We start from the raw sequence: 14479 nt of genomic DNA, 5'->3' as shown, positions 1-14479 counted from the left end.
TTCTATTTTAAGCATATACACTATACTTTTCAGCAATCGATTAATTCAACAACATCTAATGAAACGGGACTGCATTGATAAGCAATTGGTTGATCGTATAAATTATAAAATTCTCCCGAAGAGCACTGATAGAAGAGAGTTGAATTACCCAAGGCCAATTGTCCCTTATTAGTTATGGACCAACCGGCAGCATAAATGGCACCATGCTGAGGCAATGGTCCATCAAATTGAAATTGACGACTTCCAACAATGCAACCAATTCTATTGTTGGAATCTTTCAAGATTCCATCCTCAAGAGACATCTCTAAAGTAGTATTGGTTTTACAAGAAACCGCATATACAGGAGAGACAAATGATTCATTTTCATCTTCATCTTCGTCACACGAGTCTTCTTCCACTTCTCTTTTCGCTTTGATTTCTTCTTGTACTTCCTCGTCCAGGCAGTCGTCTTCGTCATATTCATCGGCGACAACGGTTGTTCTCTGAATTTGTCCATCAGGAATTTGGTAAACGACATCATTGGTTTTTGTAGCTTTAGGAGCTTCTGTTTCCACACTAGTTACAAATGCAGTAGTGAGTGTTCTTGGAATACTTGAGTACGGTGGCTTTTCATAGTCTCCATCATGGTTAATAACATAGGGATTAACAACAATACCAAAGGCAAACGGAACTGAATCATGACTTTCGTCCAAAGCCGGGGTATCTGGCTTTAATTGAGTCCAATCCTCGCCAGATTGCGGAGAGTAAACCGCTTGGACCAAGGTCGATGAAGTTAACAATGCCAATACCAATACTTTTTTAAACATTGCTTTGAAGCTGAAGAGTACATTTGTAAAAAAGGCCAAAAACAAAGACGTTACAATTTATAGGTTGCAAAAAAAAAAGTAACATTTCCACAAACATCAATTTTCGTAAACTTTTACCGTTTTACGTCAACCGGTTCTAAAGAGCTTAACTGAGAGCACGTCAGCCCCGAACTAACACAGAACAGTGCTATATACGAATATATAAGGTGTCTGGGTATTGGCCAATTATATTACATGTAGATAATCATCGCTTTGCAACCGCAACCCGAGAACCCGTACCCCCCAGAATGTCTTCACTACCCCGAAAATGGGTTTTCGCACGCCCGATCAACCGAACATATATAAAAAAAAAGAGTAAACGATGAATAAGCAATGTCAAGGTATTTCTTTATAACCAATAGCTATGTTTACCAGATCATTATTTAACAATACTGCCAGATTTGTATGTATTCAAGACTGAGCATTGAAAGAAGGAATACTAACGTCAAAGCAGGCACAAATAAATACCAGGTTTGTGAAGCCAAATTTCAACAATTTGAACCAATTTAGATTTATTTCAACCGAGATTAGAGATGCTATCGACAGAGCAGTTCAAAGTTCCAAAGTTGTTTTATTCATGAAAGGGACTCCGGAATTCCCACAATGTGGATTTTCAAGAGCCACCATCCAAATGTTGGGACAACAAGGAGTTGATCCCGAAAAATTTGCTGCTTATAACGTTTTGGAAGATCCTGAATTAAGAGATGGAATCAAGGAATATAGCCAATGGCCAACCATCCCCCAATTGTATGTAAATAAAGAGTTTGTAGGAGGATGTGATATTGTCATGTCTATGGCTCAAAGTGGAGAATTAAGTGAGTTATTAGAAGCCAACGATTGCTTGGTTCCTGAAGATGAAGAACCAGAACAAGCTAACATCAAACCTTCTGAAAGAAGCTAATTTTATTTATTATCTTATTCTATTGTATATAATTAATTAACGTTTTAACCTCTGGCAAGCCTAGACTTGTAATTGTTCAAAGGCAGTTGCATTTATCAAAACGGATAAATTAAGCCTTAGAAAAAAAAAAAAAAATAGGTTATCGGAAAAAATAAATCATCGCCTTAAGTACACATGGGATAAAAATAAACAGCAATGATTGTATAAAACCGGTTGAATTTTTACAAAAAAACTCAACTTACAAGTTGAAAGATTATATAGTACGAGTGTCATATAAAACAGAACGAGTATAAAAATATAGAACTAAAAATGCAAAACAAAATCCAAGTATAATGCAGATAAAGAAGAAAAAATAGAAAAACCCAAATGACTGGAACAAACAAAATAGTACATAGTTTTTGCTTCCCGTAGAATTGAAAGAAGTGAAGATAAAAGAACAAGCCAGGTGGTTAAGAAACAACATTATTTGGAGTTTTCAAGAAATGGTTATCCACCAAACCACATTGATTATACTCATTTGGTCGATGATCATTTTCCAAAGAAGTATTTCTTGATTTGTGTTTTGACAGAATGGAAGTTTTCCTTCTAGTTAATAAGTTTGAATCGTTTAAATTAAGGGTGAATTTAAAATCTCCATTCAATCCGCTTATGACTGAACTTGAACGGGTTTGATAATCATCATCCATTGAGTTGATGGAAGAATTTGAAGAAGAAGTGATTGAATGATGAATTTTTTGTCTTAAACTAGTTAATTCATCACTATTTTCATCTTCAATGATTGAATTTGATTGGAAAACGTTTTTGAAATTGACTTTATTTAAAGGCTCATCGGGTTGTTTTTCATTATCGGAATCGGAAAATTCTTGAATATTCTCAATGAATTGAACCGAAGTTGAATTACTCATTGCTGGATTATTGAATACTTTTTTAATTGCTTCTGCTCTAGGAGATGCCAAAACAGTTTTATTCATCATGGAAGGCTGTAAAGTTGAAGAAATGTTAAAGTAAGTATCGTCATTAACCAGAAAATTTTGAGAATGACTAATCCAAGGATGATTATAGATTTCTTCAATGGTAATTCTTGATTCTGGATTAATGTCCAACATTCTCATGATTAAATCTTTTACATCATCACTAATTTCATCCCACCAAGGTTTTAAAAAAACATAATCACCTTTTAGAATCTTTGAACTTAGTTGATGTTGATCATCATCATAAAATGGTGGGAATCCACATAAGATGGTATAAAGGAAACAACCAAGAGACCAAATATCAACGGCTTTTGAATAATGATTATTTTTACTAATTGAATTTTTGAAAACTCGTTTACCATTATTACCATTATTACAAGTGATTACCTCTGGTGCAGTATATCCAGCAGTGCCACAAGGAGTTTTACAATAAAAGTTTGATTTACCATCATCGGTTTTCAATTGTTTGGCCAAACCAAAATCAGCCAATTTAATGATCCCAATGGTACCACCACCGACTCCCGGAACAAACCTACCTTCATCAACCTTCGAATCATCATCCGAGTCTCTCAAGCACGATTCAAACTCTTGATGGGACCGGTCCATAAAGGGAATCTGTTGAAACAACAAATTTTCCGGTTTGATATCGCGATGAACTATATTATTCACATGTAATGAGTTGATTGCATCTAACAACTGAAGAAACACATGACGAGACAAATCTTCACTGAAGTAAGTATATTCAATGATTTTATTGAAGATTTCACCCCCATCACAGTATTCTAATATAAGATAACAATAAGATTCATTATTGAATGAATCCAAAAGCTTCAACAAGTTGATATGGTTCAATTTGGACATGATGTTAATTTCATTCTTGATATTCATCAACTGTTTCGTGGACAAATTGCCCTTGTCAATAATCTTAATGGCAACGGTTTCATTTTTGACAACATTCACCGCCTTGTATACTTTAGAAAAGGCTCCTTCTCCCAATAAATTCATTAATTTATAATCCTTGGGCAAATCTCCGTATTGATTCGGAGTTGACGAGGGACTAATATCAAAATTCACCCCATTCTTATTATCCGTTAACGATTCTTTGGACGAGGACGAATCATCCATTTCATTAACCAGTGGATCTGAAGCGAAAAGTTTCTTAAAATTCTACTCAATGTTAGTTTCTGTTTACGGTATCCCCGTCGAAGCAATTACATACCAGTATTAGTGCCATAGTAACATGTAGATGATGTACAAGTTGATTGATTTAAAGCTAACAGTGTGTTTTTTAGAGAGGAAAAAAAAATTTTATGATTTGTGTAATTATTTATAAGATTATACTTAAGAGGGGTATTCTGTTTATGAAATGCTTACAAAACAAAAAAAAAAAATGTAAAAAAATTACCTGGAAAAGTCGTGTAGAAGATCAGCAGGACCACTGGGTGCACGGGTGTGAGGTGTCTAACTCTACTTTGCGATGATGTCATACTTTCTGGGGTACATACGAATTGCCCACTGCGGTAATGTCTTCTCTCGCTGACATATTTCTACTCCGTCAACTTTAACTACTCCGTTAACTTTTACTGCCCTTAGTTTGTTCAGGGGTTCAGGAGGTTCAGGCATTCGGGTGTTCACACCGTCGGGTGTTCACACAGTCGGGTGTCCACACAGTCAGGTGTTCATGATCAGGTATGATGCTCCGGATTCCAGTAGGTCAGATCCCCTCTTGGTCCAAGATCAATTGTTCAGATCAAGATGAAACAGAGCAACTGGTACCGTACAATAGAGAATACGCTTGCGGGTGGATCCGCACATTACTGCAAACATGCTCTGAGCACAGGGAGACGGCCAATGTCGAGGCTGAATAGATACTCCGGATGATGCCTGCAGTGACTCCGCGATTCATATATATTTAGACAAATTCACAGTACGCTCGTGATCAAGATAAGGCTCCACGATCGCTGGTCTACCCCATTTTTGGTGGAGTTACCCAGAACAACTCCCGACGTCTCTGGTTTCGATGTAAGCCTGTAGGCTGCGACCGGTGATGTCTCCCTGTTGAGGTTGTAGAATGTTTGGAATAAAAAATAAACTAAATCAAAAAGCTTAATAAAAGAAAAGAAAAAAAAAAACAATAAAAATTGAAAGAGGTACGGGTGTATATTTGAGGTACGGGTGTACAGCTGGAGAAATTTCTCTTTTTTCAGCATTTAGCGGCCAGATGAGATGAGCTGATCCACCCTTTCTTCTTTATCCAGCAAACCATGAGGGAACACTCTTCGAATGTTGATTCAGCCTTGTTGGAAAAGTTCTACCAGGTGAAAAGCCCGCAGCAGGTGCTTGAGTTTGTTGCTGCGTCGAATTTACCCAAGATTATCTCCAATTGGAGTTATTTCATCTCCATCAACGACCATTCCCAGTTCTTAAGAATCACCAATAAATTGAGTGAGTTCACCGGGTTGGTTAACTCGGTATTCAATGATAACAATGACGACTTGTCCAATAAACTAGCCATCTTAGAATATAAACAAGCATTCACCGATTGTTATTTGGATATGTTGAACAATCATACAAAAATTTTCATGAAATGTCTCAATAATAGACCAAACTTGATTAATCCTATTCTTTCGTTGTTGACTAACGTTATCGAGTTCCCGAACTATATCATTGTCAACGATGTTCTCAATAACTTTGACTTTAACTCATCCTTCCTAACAAAATTACCAAGTAACTCAAATAAACTGGTTCGAAGTAAATTTATAATATTCTGGTTCAAGTTATGCTCAATTACTAACTCTTTTATAAGAAAAGATTTGCTACTCATATCAAAGTTGATGAATAATATATGGAAGTCGTTAGAAGAAGACTCTGCCGAGTCATTATCAGTAATCATTAGTTTCATAAATGATAAAATTTGTCACGATATAAATTTTAAAAAATCAACAAAGTCAAAAATCTTAAATGAAAATTTCTTACATAAATTTTCCTTGCTTTTGAATAAAATCGATCAACCGGTCTATTCAACTTGTCAAAAAGAGTACCATGATTTATTTAATCTTTTGGTTACGGATTTAACCTATGGGTTGAGGTTCCCAATTAACAATAATGGGATCGACTTATCAATCAATAATAAAAATTTCAAATTGAATAATAAAGTCATTTACACTTTGTTAACTTTCTTGAAACCTTGGGAATCTCATTCTCATTTGAACCTATGTATCGCTATACTATCCTCGAATCTTGAATTGATTGCTCCTTACTCCAACTGGATTGTTGCCAATGGTGGTGGGTACCATGATCCCTCTTTGACTAGTTGGTGGATTGGCCACACTTTATTGTACTCGAGGATCTTATCAATTCCAAATCTTTCCAAAGCTGATCAAATCTCTTTGGCTCCTTTATCAAAATCTTCCCTTATGAAATGTTTGGAGCTGAAAAATTTACTAATTGTTCAACTCTCTTTACAATTGATTTTCTTACAATTAAACCATTTATCTAATGTGGATTCTACCGTTATTGAAATCGTATTGGGTAACTTCCCTAACTTATCATATTTCACTAATTTTCTCAATCATGAAAATAAAATCATCAAATTAACAATCTCAATGATTTTATCAAGCTTTGAAAAATTTAAATCTTCAAATATTTCAATTCCTTTATCAGATTTGAACTTGGAAAATAAATATGATTTGATCTTATTAAATAACTACTTATCAATCCAATCAAAAGATTTTAAATGGTTCAATAAAAGTCAAAGTTCAAATTCATTCTTCACTAATTTGTTAAAATTAGGTAATTCAAAATTATTTTCAAAAATTTTCCTCATCTTATCAAATTTGACTAAAGATACTTTGATTTTCAATTCAAATTTAATCGAATCTCCCTTAATCCCCTTGATTTTACTGGGGATTCCAAATAATGAGGTCGCTAAGTTGATTGATGAAACCATCTCAAGGTCAATCAAATTTCCTTATAAATATCTTGATATTTCTCATCAAAATCATAATGACTTGAGTTTGTTTATCATTGTCTTATTTGAACAATTGAACTATATCGAGAGAACCCCTGAAATTCAGGATTGGCTTGATGATTTATGTGGGAAGTTAGTCCTTATCGGTGAATCAGAAATTGAATTGAAAAAATTAAACCCTTCAACTAAAATTAAGTTGGAAAATATCAATCAACCAATTTCCAAATTTCAATTCGGAAACTTGTTCTATAAATTGAATAATTGTTCAAATGAAAAAGAGATTATGGATAACTTTTTAAAATTAGGTAACTATATTGTCTCCGATAATTCTTTAAATAAATTTGTCAGTTCCGAAAAATTTTGGGGCCATTTTTTCAAATCTGATAACGTTTTGGTTATTCATTTATTAAATGAGTTATTTCAAAATTTGGATGTTTTCAAAAACTCAGAACAAAATGAATTCCAAACTTTTGTTTTTGAAAAATTGAAGAATAATGAAATAATGAAAGTTGATTTCACTTGGTTATTAACAAATCATCAATTGATTGAATTGACCAATTCAAATAATTCAGATCCAAATATTTACCAAGAATTAATTAATAGAAAAATTGACATCAAACCAAATTTCCAATTAATTTTAAAACCAGAATTTGAATCAATTCTCAAATCCTATCAAATTCCTTTATCTCTTATAGAAAATGATTTGAAAACTTTCAAAAACCTTTTACCAAACGTTTCTCCCCAATCCGATTTATTAAATTTAAAAACCAAAGATGAAGATTTATTAATTTTCATTAGTTCTTTTTATAAACCGTTTTTTGATAAGCATTTAGAAATAGTTCCATCAGTTTTGAAATTGCAAAATCCCGAGTTTTCAATCAAAATATTCAATCATAGTTTTGATAAATTTAATATCAATGATTTATCAAAAGTCGTACAAGATTTTGTCAAAGAAAACTTAAAGAAACTGTTCACTCCAGAATTTGTTGAATTGATAGGAAACTTTCAAATTGAAAACATTCCTTTCATAAATGATTGGTTGTATAAGACAATCTTATATATCACTAAAAAGTTTGCTGAATCAACTGAACTTTCATCTAAATTTGATTCTTTCTTAATTAAAACTGACCAAATCAATTTCTCCAAGTTACCAATTCTGATCATTAATTCCCAATTAGAAGTTATCTTGAATTCTAAAGATTGGATTAATAACGAAATTTATTTAAATCATGCTTACTTATTAATCAACTCAAAATCAATTCAATACGAAAAATTATTACAAATATTTATTAACAATGAACATAACTCATTATTTCAATTACCAACAAATGAAACAAGAGAAGTAAGGATAAAATCAGCACTTATCATTGAAAGATTTTTCAATTTAAATCCCCTGAAAAATTCAACTGAGAGCTTTTTAGATAATATTTTGAACTTTTATTTAGGATCAATCAGAAAAGATGATTTGGTATTGAAAAATATTATGAAGACAATCGAAACTAATATCAATAAATCATGGATTCATAAAGTATCAAATTGGGATTTTGCTAATTCTTTAAATGAATCTGATTTGGAGCTAGTTGGTTTTGAAAGATTATTCATCAGAGATAAATCAAGTTTCATTTTGGCTATATCGAAGAATTTCATAATTAATACTATAAATAATATCAATATTTCGGATGCTTTGATTTCTTATAATTATATCGACACAATTTACGATGCAGAGTTTTTATTGTTACTTATTATTAATAATGATGAATTGATTAGTGAAATTAACAATGAAGAAGAAAATGTTACCCAAATAAAAATCGACTTGAAAAAGTTGATTGAATCAAGTTTATTACAATTTATAATAGCTAATTTATCCAATTCCAATAAGGATATCGTCAACATTACAAAAGTACTCCTAAATGGTATGTTGAAATCGATTGAATTACAAGAGTTCAAAGACAAGAACATATTCCAGGTTTATTTATGTAATATATTAAACACATTGAAATCGGAGAAATTTGAACATTATAGTTCATTAATCTGGTATAGTTATGCCTCATTAGTTCCAATTTTATCTAACCCGGGTCATTTCTTGTATGAAAAAGTTTTCAGATACATTTTGTCAAATCCTACAATCAGTGAAATACCACTTTTCAAGTCTATTTCCAACCCCTTTGCTGATGAAGAGGAACTGTCGAGTCATGATTTGTACTACCGTCAAATCAATTGGTTAATAACCGATTTAATCCATGGTACAAAGCAACTTGATGATTTAAACATCATCAGACTGAAAAAGATCATCGAATGGTTAATGAATATCAATAATTCTTTGTATGCCCCATTCAAAACCAAGCAATTGATTTTGAATTATATTTATAACTTACAAAAATTGAATAACGGATCGGATTTATTAATCACAAGATTTGCCATCTTATCAAATTTTGAAATCATCAGACAATCTCTACAGAACGATAACTTGATAGATAAACAGTTGAAGTTGAACATTGATCAGATCTTATTAAGATTTGGTATCACCTTCCAATCAAATAAGAGAATAAAAGATTGGACTGCAAACGATTTACCAAATGTCATTAAAAGAGTTCATACTTAGATAACTCTCAAATTCGCATTTTAAATAGATGAAATCAAATAAAAAAATTAGAACTCCTCTGTAGCCACTTATTCTTTACCCATCATGTCGGTATGTATAATGCCTTATATTGGAAGATGGACTTGGTTTTACTAATTATTGTCTAGCTTGGTAAATTAGCACATTATTCTTTTGACTTAGTTTTGATTTCAATCATACTCGCAGGTATTCATCGTAACACTGGTTTAGTGTTCGATACTTCCCATTTCTCATCTGTCGATTTCCGTAGATGGTTTGGCAATTATTTAGCTTTTGGTGAATCCTGTTATGATAGAACAGTGTCAATCTTGAAATACAGTGGTTATTTCAAGCAAAGAAACTTGGTTTATGATTATGTCTCGAAAGAAGCTGGTAAGTACTTAAAAGAACAAACTGGTAGAGACTTAAATGATTTCTCTAAAGAAAATTAGATTTCTTTTCATATCTTCAAATTGGTAATTCTAGGTGTTTTTTATTTCATTTTTTTACTACAAATAGTATATATATATAAATATGAATATTCAGGTCTTTCATTGAAAGAGTGTCTTCGGATGATGTAGCAAAAAAATAAGGTGTACGGATCGGAATCATTCTATCTTTAGACTCTTCGAATTTTTGATTTTTCATCATCTGCTTCTTGAATCAGGTACTGGGTGAACAGGATGATGTTGCAAGAAGAATTGACTTCTAAATTCAAGAATGCAATTCTTGAAGAGCAGAAGGCTGATATGACGTTAACTGAGACCTATCTCAAGTCATATCCAGCGAGAAAACTTGCTAAACTTGGGTTAGCCATCACTAATTTATTAGTATCTAATATACGTACAGGTTTAGGAGGTAAGAATCTAATTGAATTGATTCCGGATAACTCAATCAGTGATGAAATTAGCCAAGGAAGTTTTAAAAATGGTGACATAGTTCGATTAGATCGAATGAATCAGGACAATGATGAAAATTCAATTGAAGGAGTCGTAACTAAAGTCAAGTCTAATTTGATAGTTGTATCGGTTGATGATAGTATAAATGATGAGAAACTAATGAACTATTATAATAATACCGCTAATGACCAAAATCGAATGTGGATAGTTCAATTGACCAATTCAATAACTTATCAACGGATGACTACAACCATGAATAAATTGAATGAGTTGGCCAATAAAAATTCGATAATCCAGTTACTTTTAGGAGAAACAAAATACACTCCTGTTCAAAGTTCTAATAAAGTTAAGTACTTCGATGAAAATTTGAATGATTCTCAAAAGGATGCAATTAATTTTGCCATTAATCAAAGTAATATAACGATTATTCATGGCCCCCCTGGGACAGGGAAAACGTACACCTTAATTGAGATCATCAAGCAACTCACGTTCAATAATAACGAAAAGGTATTGGTTTGTGGGGGTTCTAATATATCTGTCGATACTATACTAGAGAGATTATCACCAAATTTCAATAATGAAGATTCAAAGAAGAAAAAATCAAAAAAGGCCGTTTCCGCCGATAAGTTGATAAGAATTGGACATCCAGCAAGGTTACTTGAATCTAACTTAAAGCATTCATTAGAGATATTATCGAAGACCACCGGGGATGGTAGTTCAATTTTAAGTGATATCGAGAAAGAAATTAATGAAACAATTGGTAAAGCTAAAAAAAGTAAACGATACGCTGAGAGAAGGGAATTGTGGAAAGAGTTGAAACTTTTAAGAAAAGAACTTCGGTCAAGAGAACGTAAAGTGGTTGGAGATTTATTGATGAATGCTCAAGTGATTTTATCTACGTTGCACGGGGCAGGGTCTTACGATTTGAATATAGCCAAACAACAGGGGTTGAAGTTTGATACCATCATCATTGACGAAGTATCACAGTCGTTAGAACCACAATGTTGGATCCCTATAGTGAATCACTGTGATTTTAAAAGATTGATAATTGCTGGTGATAATAAGCAATTATCGCCGGTTTTGAAAACTGATAAGTCCGATTCAATATTAGTGAAGACCTTATTTGATCGGTTGGTTGAAGACCATGAGGGAGCTAAATATAAGAAATTATTAAACATACAATACAGAATGAATCAAGAAATTATGAAATTTTCATCAAAGTTCATGTATCAAGATAAGTTGAAGGCACACGAGTCGGTTGCGGGGATCAAGGTTAGTGACTTGAAAGGCGTTGAATTGAATGACGATACTGAGGTCAGTTGTATATGGTATGATACCCAGGGGGGTGATTTCAATGAAAAATCCGAGGAGATTGATGCTGATCAGTTGGGAGAAATCAGTGGGTCTAAGTATAATGAAATGGAGATTTTGGTTGTTTTACAACATATTGAAGCATTGAAGAAGTCTGGGGTTGGGAATGAGCAAATTGGGGTTATATCACCATATAACGCCCAAGTGAGTAGGTTAAGAAAACAGATTCGAGAGAACGAAGAACACGAAGGAATTGAAATCTCAACTGTTGATGGGTTCCAGGGACGAGAAAAAGAAATAATCATCATGAGTTTAGTTAGAAGTAACGAAACGGGGCAAATTGGTTTTTTAAAAGATGAAAGAAGATTAAATGTGGCGATCACTAGACCCAAAAGACAATTATGTATAGTAGGAGATCTAGAAATCTTGAGCAAGAGTGAGTCCAAGTATTTGAAGGAGTTGAGTTTATTTGTCGAAGACAATTTCGAAGTAAGATACCCTGATCTAGGTGATTACTGAAAAATTTAATTGAATGCATATTTGCAACCAAAGCCACCCTACATATATCGGCCAATCTAGAATAACATGCTTCTAGAATGGCTTGTACATAAGCAGCTATATATTATTTAAGTATCAGTCATATAACCCATCAGTCATATAACCCATCAGTCATATAGCCCATCTGCTATATAGCTATATAGCAGATCATTTATATGACTGATCGGTGTACATACAGCGCATAAGTTAATCAATATTTTGCAGTCAAGTATTTCTAGAATGATAAATTATCCTTGAACATGTGCCTGAATGCAACTAGCAATGGTTGTCAGCACAAACTTAACCCATGGGGTAGTCCTTCAGCCTTGACGAGTACATTAGCCGACTATCAGCCTTCGTCTAAGCTCATACGTAAAAGGAGCCAACGGTCCAACGCTACTAGCACCAGACACGGTCGTGTGGGTGACACCCCCCGTCCCCCAGACACTTTGGAAAGGTGGGCACGGGTTTCTCTTGCCCAAACCAATACCCAGCAGCCAGACGTAGGGGTATTCCAGCAAGCGAATATTATGGACTCGGGCCACGCTGGAGGGATGCTGGAACTTCGTTGCAAAATTACTCGAATCGGCAAAATCGAGGCTTCCGAAGGAGTAAAAGCAGTGGTTAGTAAACCGTTTTTTCTGCTCGAGGCACACAACACCCACTGAGCCCATCTCGAAATTTCCTCCTGGGCCCAATAGAAGCTGTCTGTTAATACGATGTTCAAACAGTATTACTCGAGACTCAAGCAGGCCGCCACTGGGATTGTTTGGCCAAACAGAGGGCATCGTTTCCCCTACAATGTAAGCTTAAAGGTAAGTTGATGATGTAAGAAGCATTGAAAAGATCGCGTTTCTATTTGTTTTTGTTTGTTCTTCATTTTGCAATCTTTTCAAAATCTGCGAAAAAAAAATGAGTTTTAGTTAACAATTCCAGTAGGTAAACAAAGCCAACACGCTTTCTTGCTATTAGCACCATACGCTATGTATTGTCAATGAATGCTGATGGGTTCATACTCATGACTACCAACTCTAATTTGGCACTTTCGGTGACTGGGCTTCTAGCAGACCAAACATCATGTATAACTAGTGTTAAATTTCCAAAATCTAGACAGGAGAAAAAAAAACCTCCTACTTCTTCTTCTTTTCTAGAACTCCTTTTTTTTTTTTTCTTTTCTTTTCAACATCGACAAATACAACTCCAGAATCCCAACTACTGTGTCACTCTTTTATCCTGTAGTTTTTTCTTTTTGTCCCTTACGTTCTTTTAATCCGTCTTACGTTGAAATTATTTTTCGTTTTTGAAAAGTTTGTGTTTCGCTGCATATTCTGCGACATCTTTTTTAAAACATTCTAGTTCCAATAAGTGTCCCTTTTTCGATCGTTTCATTAGATTGATATAAATATTGATTTATTTCCTTCGGTTAAAGATCATCTTGATTGTTTGTTCATTAGTCCTTCCTTAGATTTCCTACTTTGTCATTCCTTATTATTAATAATGAAATTTTTATCAGTAGCTGCTGCTTTATCAATCATTTCTGCTGTTCAAGCAGGTACCGTTTTGGTTACTCAAACTGATGTTGTCACTGTTGATGCTCAAGGTAATCCAGTTTACCAATCTTCAAGTGCTGCTCCAAGTTCAAGTGCTTATAGCTCTAGTGCTCCATCTTCCAGTGTTGAAGCTCAAACTTCTTCTTCTGTTGAGGCCCAAACTTCTTCTTACGTTGAACCTTCTTCTTCTTCTGCTCCAGCAGAAACTAGTTCTGTTAACAACAAACAAGGACAAGCTAAATTAGGTATGTTCAACCAAGAATCTTCTGCTCCAGCTTCTTCTACTACTCAAGCTGCAGTTTCTTCAAGTGTCGAAGCCACTTCCGTTACTGCTGCCGCTTCTTCTTCTTCCACTAAAGGTGGGTTGAACTGGAACCCTTTTGCTCCATCTACTTTGATTAGTAAAACTGTTTCTTCTTCTTCTGCTTCTTCCACTTCCACCTCCTCTACCGGTGGTGGTGATGATGATGACTTCAAAAATAACATCTTGGATGCTCATAACAAAAAGAGATCTCAACATGGTGTTCTGAAATTATCTTGGGATGAAGATGCTTACCAATACGCTAAAGATTATGCCAATAAATATGACTGCTCTGGTGATTTACAACACTCTGGTGGTTCCTTTGGTGAAAACTTGGCTGTTGGTTATAAAGATGGTTCCTCCGCTGTTGATGCTTGGTATGATGAAGGTAAAAACTATGATTACTCTTCTGCTTCAAGCTTTGATCATTTCACTCAAGTTATTTGGAAATCAACTACTAAAGTTGGTTGTGCCTACAAAGATTGCTCCTCTGAAAACTGGGGTAAATACATTGTCTGCTCTTATGATCCTGCCGGTAATATCGTTGGTAAAGGTAAAGCTAACTTGATTCAATAAGCTTGAATCCTTAGCTTTA

The 14479-nt window shown here is 34.0% G+C and overlaps 5 protein-coding genes across 5 annotated transcripts; 3 read left to right on the top strand and 2 right to left on the bottom strand.

Moving 5' to 3' along the window:
- Positions 1-29: 29 nt before the first annotated feature.
- Positions 30-344, bottom strand: PIR32 (Pir32p; the record flags this gene model as incomplete). The annotated part of the gene is made up of 1 exon (XM_020218063.2): positions 30-344. A coding segment is annotated over one exon (315 nt), but the record flags the coding sequence as incomplete, so codon positions are not given.
- Positions 345-1093: 749 nt separating this feature from the next.
- HYPBUDRAFT_158923 (monothiol glutaredoxin) lies at positions 1094-1746 on the top strand (the record flags this gene model as incomplete). The annotated part of the gene is made up of 2 exons (XM_020222412.1): positions 1094-1117; positions 1300-1746. The coding sequence occupies 2 exons, from the start codon at positions 1094-1096 to the stop codon at positions 1744-1746; spliced, it is 471 nt and encodes a 156-aa protein (XP_020073930.1).
- Positions 1747-2195: 449 nt separating this feature from the next.
- On the bottom strand, positions 2196-4340 carry HYPBUDRAFT_168869 (uncharacterized protein; the record flags this gene model as incomplete). Its single annotated transcript, XM_020222824.1, has 3 exons — positions 2196-3859; positions 3937-3990; positions 4223-4340. 3 exons carry the CDS (start codon positions 4338-4340, stop codon positions 2196-2198), a joined length of 1836 nt encoding a protein of 611 aa, XP_020073929.1.
- Positions 4341-4981: 641 nt separating this feature from the next.
- On the top strand, positions 4982-9772 carry HYPBUDRAFT_13566 (uncharacterized protein; the record flags this gene model as incomplete). The annotated part of the gene is made up of 2 exons (XM_020219582.1): positions 4982-9277; positions 9436-9772. The coding sequence occupies 2 exons, from the start codon at positions 4982-4984 to the stop codon at positions 9736-9738; spliced, it is 4599 nt and encodes a 1532-aa protein (XP_020073928.1). The 3' UTR covers positions 9739-9772.
- Positions 9773-14046: 4274 nt separating this feature from the next.
- On the top strand, positions 14047-14454 carry HYPBUDRAFT_96292 (CAP domain-containing protein; the record flags this gene model as incomplete). Its single annotated transcript, XM_020223971.1, has 1 exon — positions 14047-14454. A coding segment is annotated over one exon (408 nt), but the record flags the coding sequence as incomplete, so codon positions are not given.
- Positions 14455-14479: the final 25 nt, after the last annotated feature.

Source organism: Hyphopichia burtonii, assembly GCF_001661395.1.
Source record: "Hyphopichia burtonii NRRL Y-1933 unplaced genomic scaffold HYPBUscaffold_9, whole genome shotgun sequence".
Taxonomy (NCBI): domain Eukaryota; kingdom Fungi; phylum Ascomycota; class Pichiomycetes; order Serinales; family Debaryomycetaceae; genus Hyphopichia; species Hyphopichia burtonii.
The sequence above is the reverse complement of the archived record's forward strand: the minus strand, read 5'-3'. Positions and strand labels throughout refer to the sequence as shown.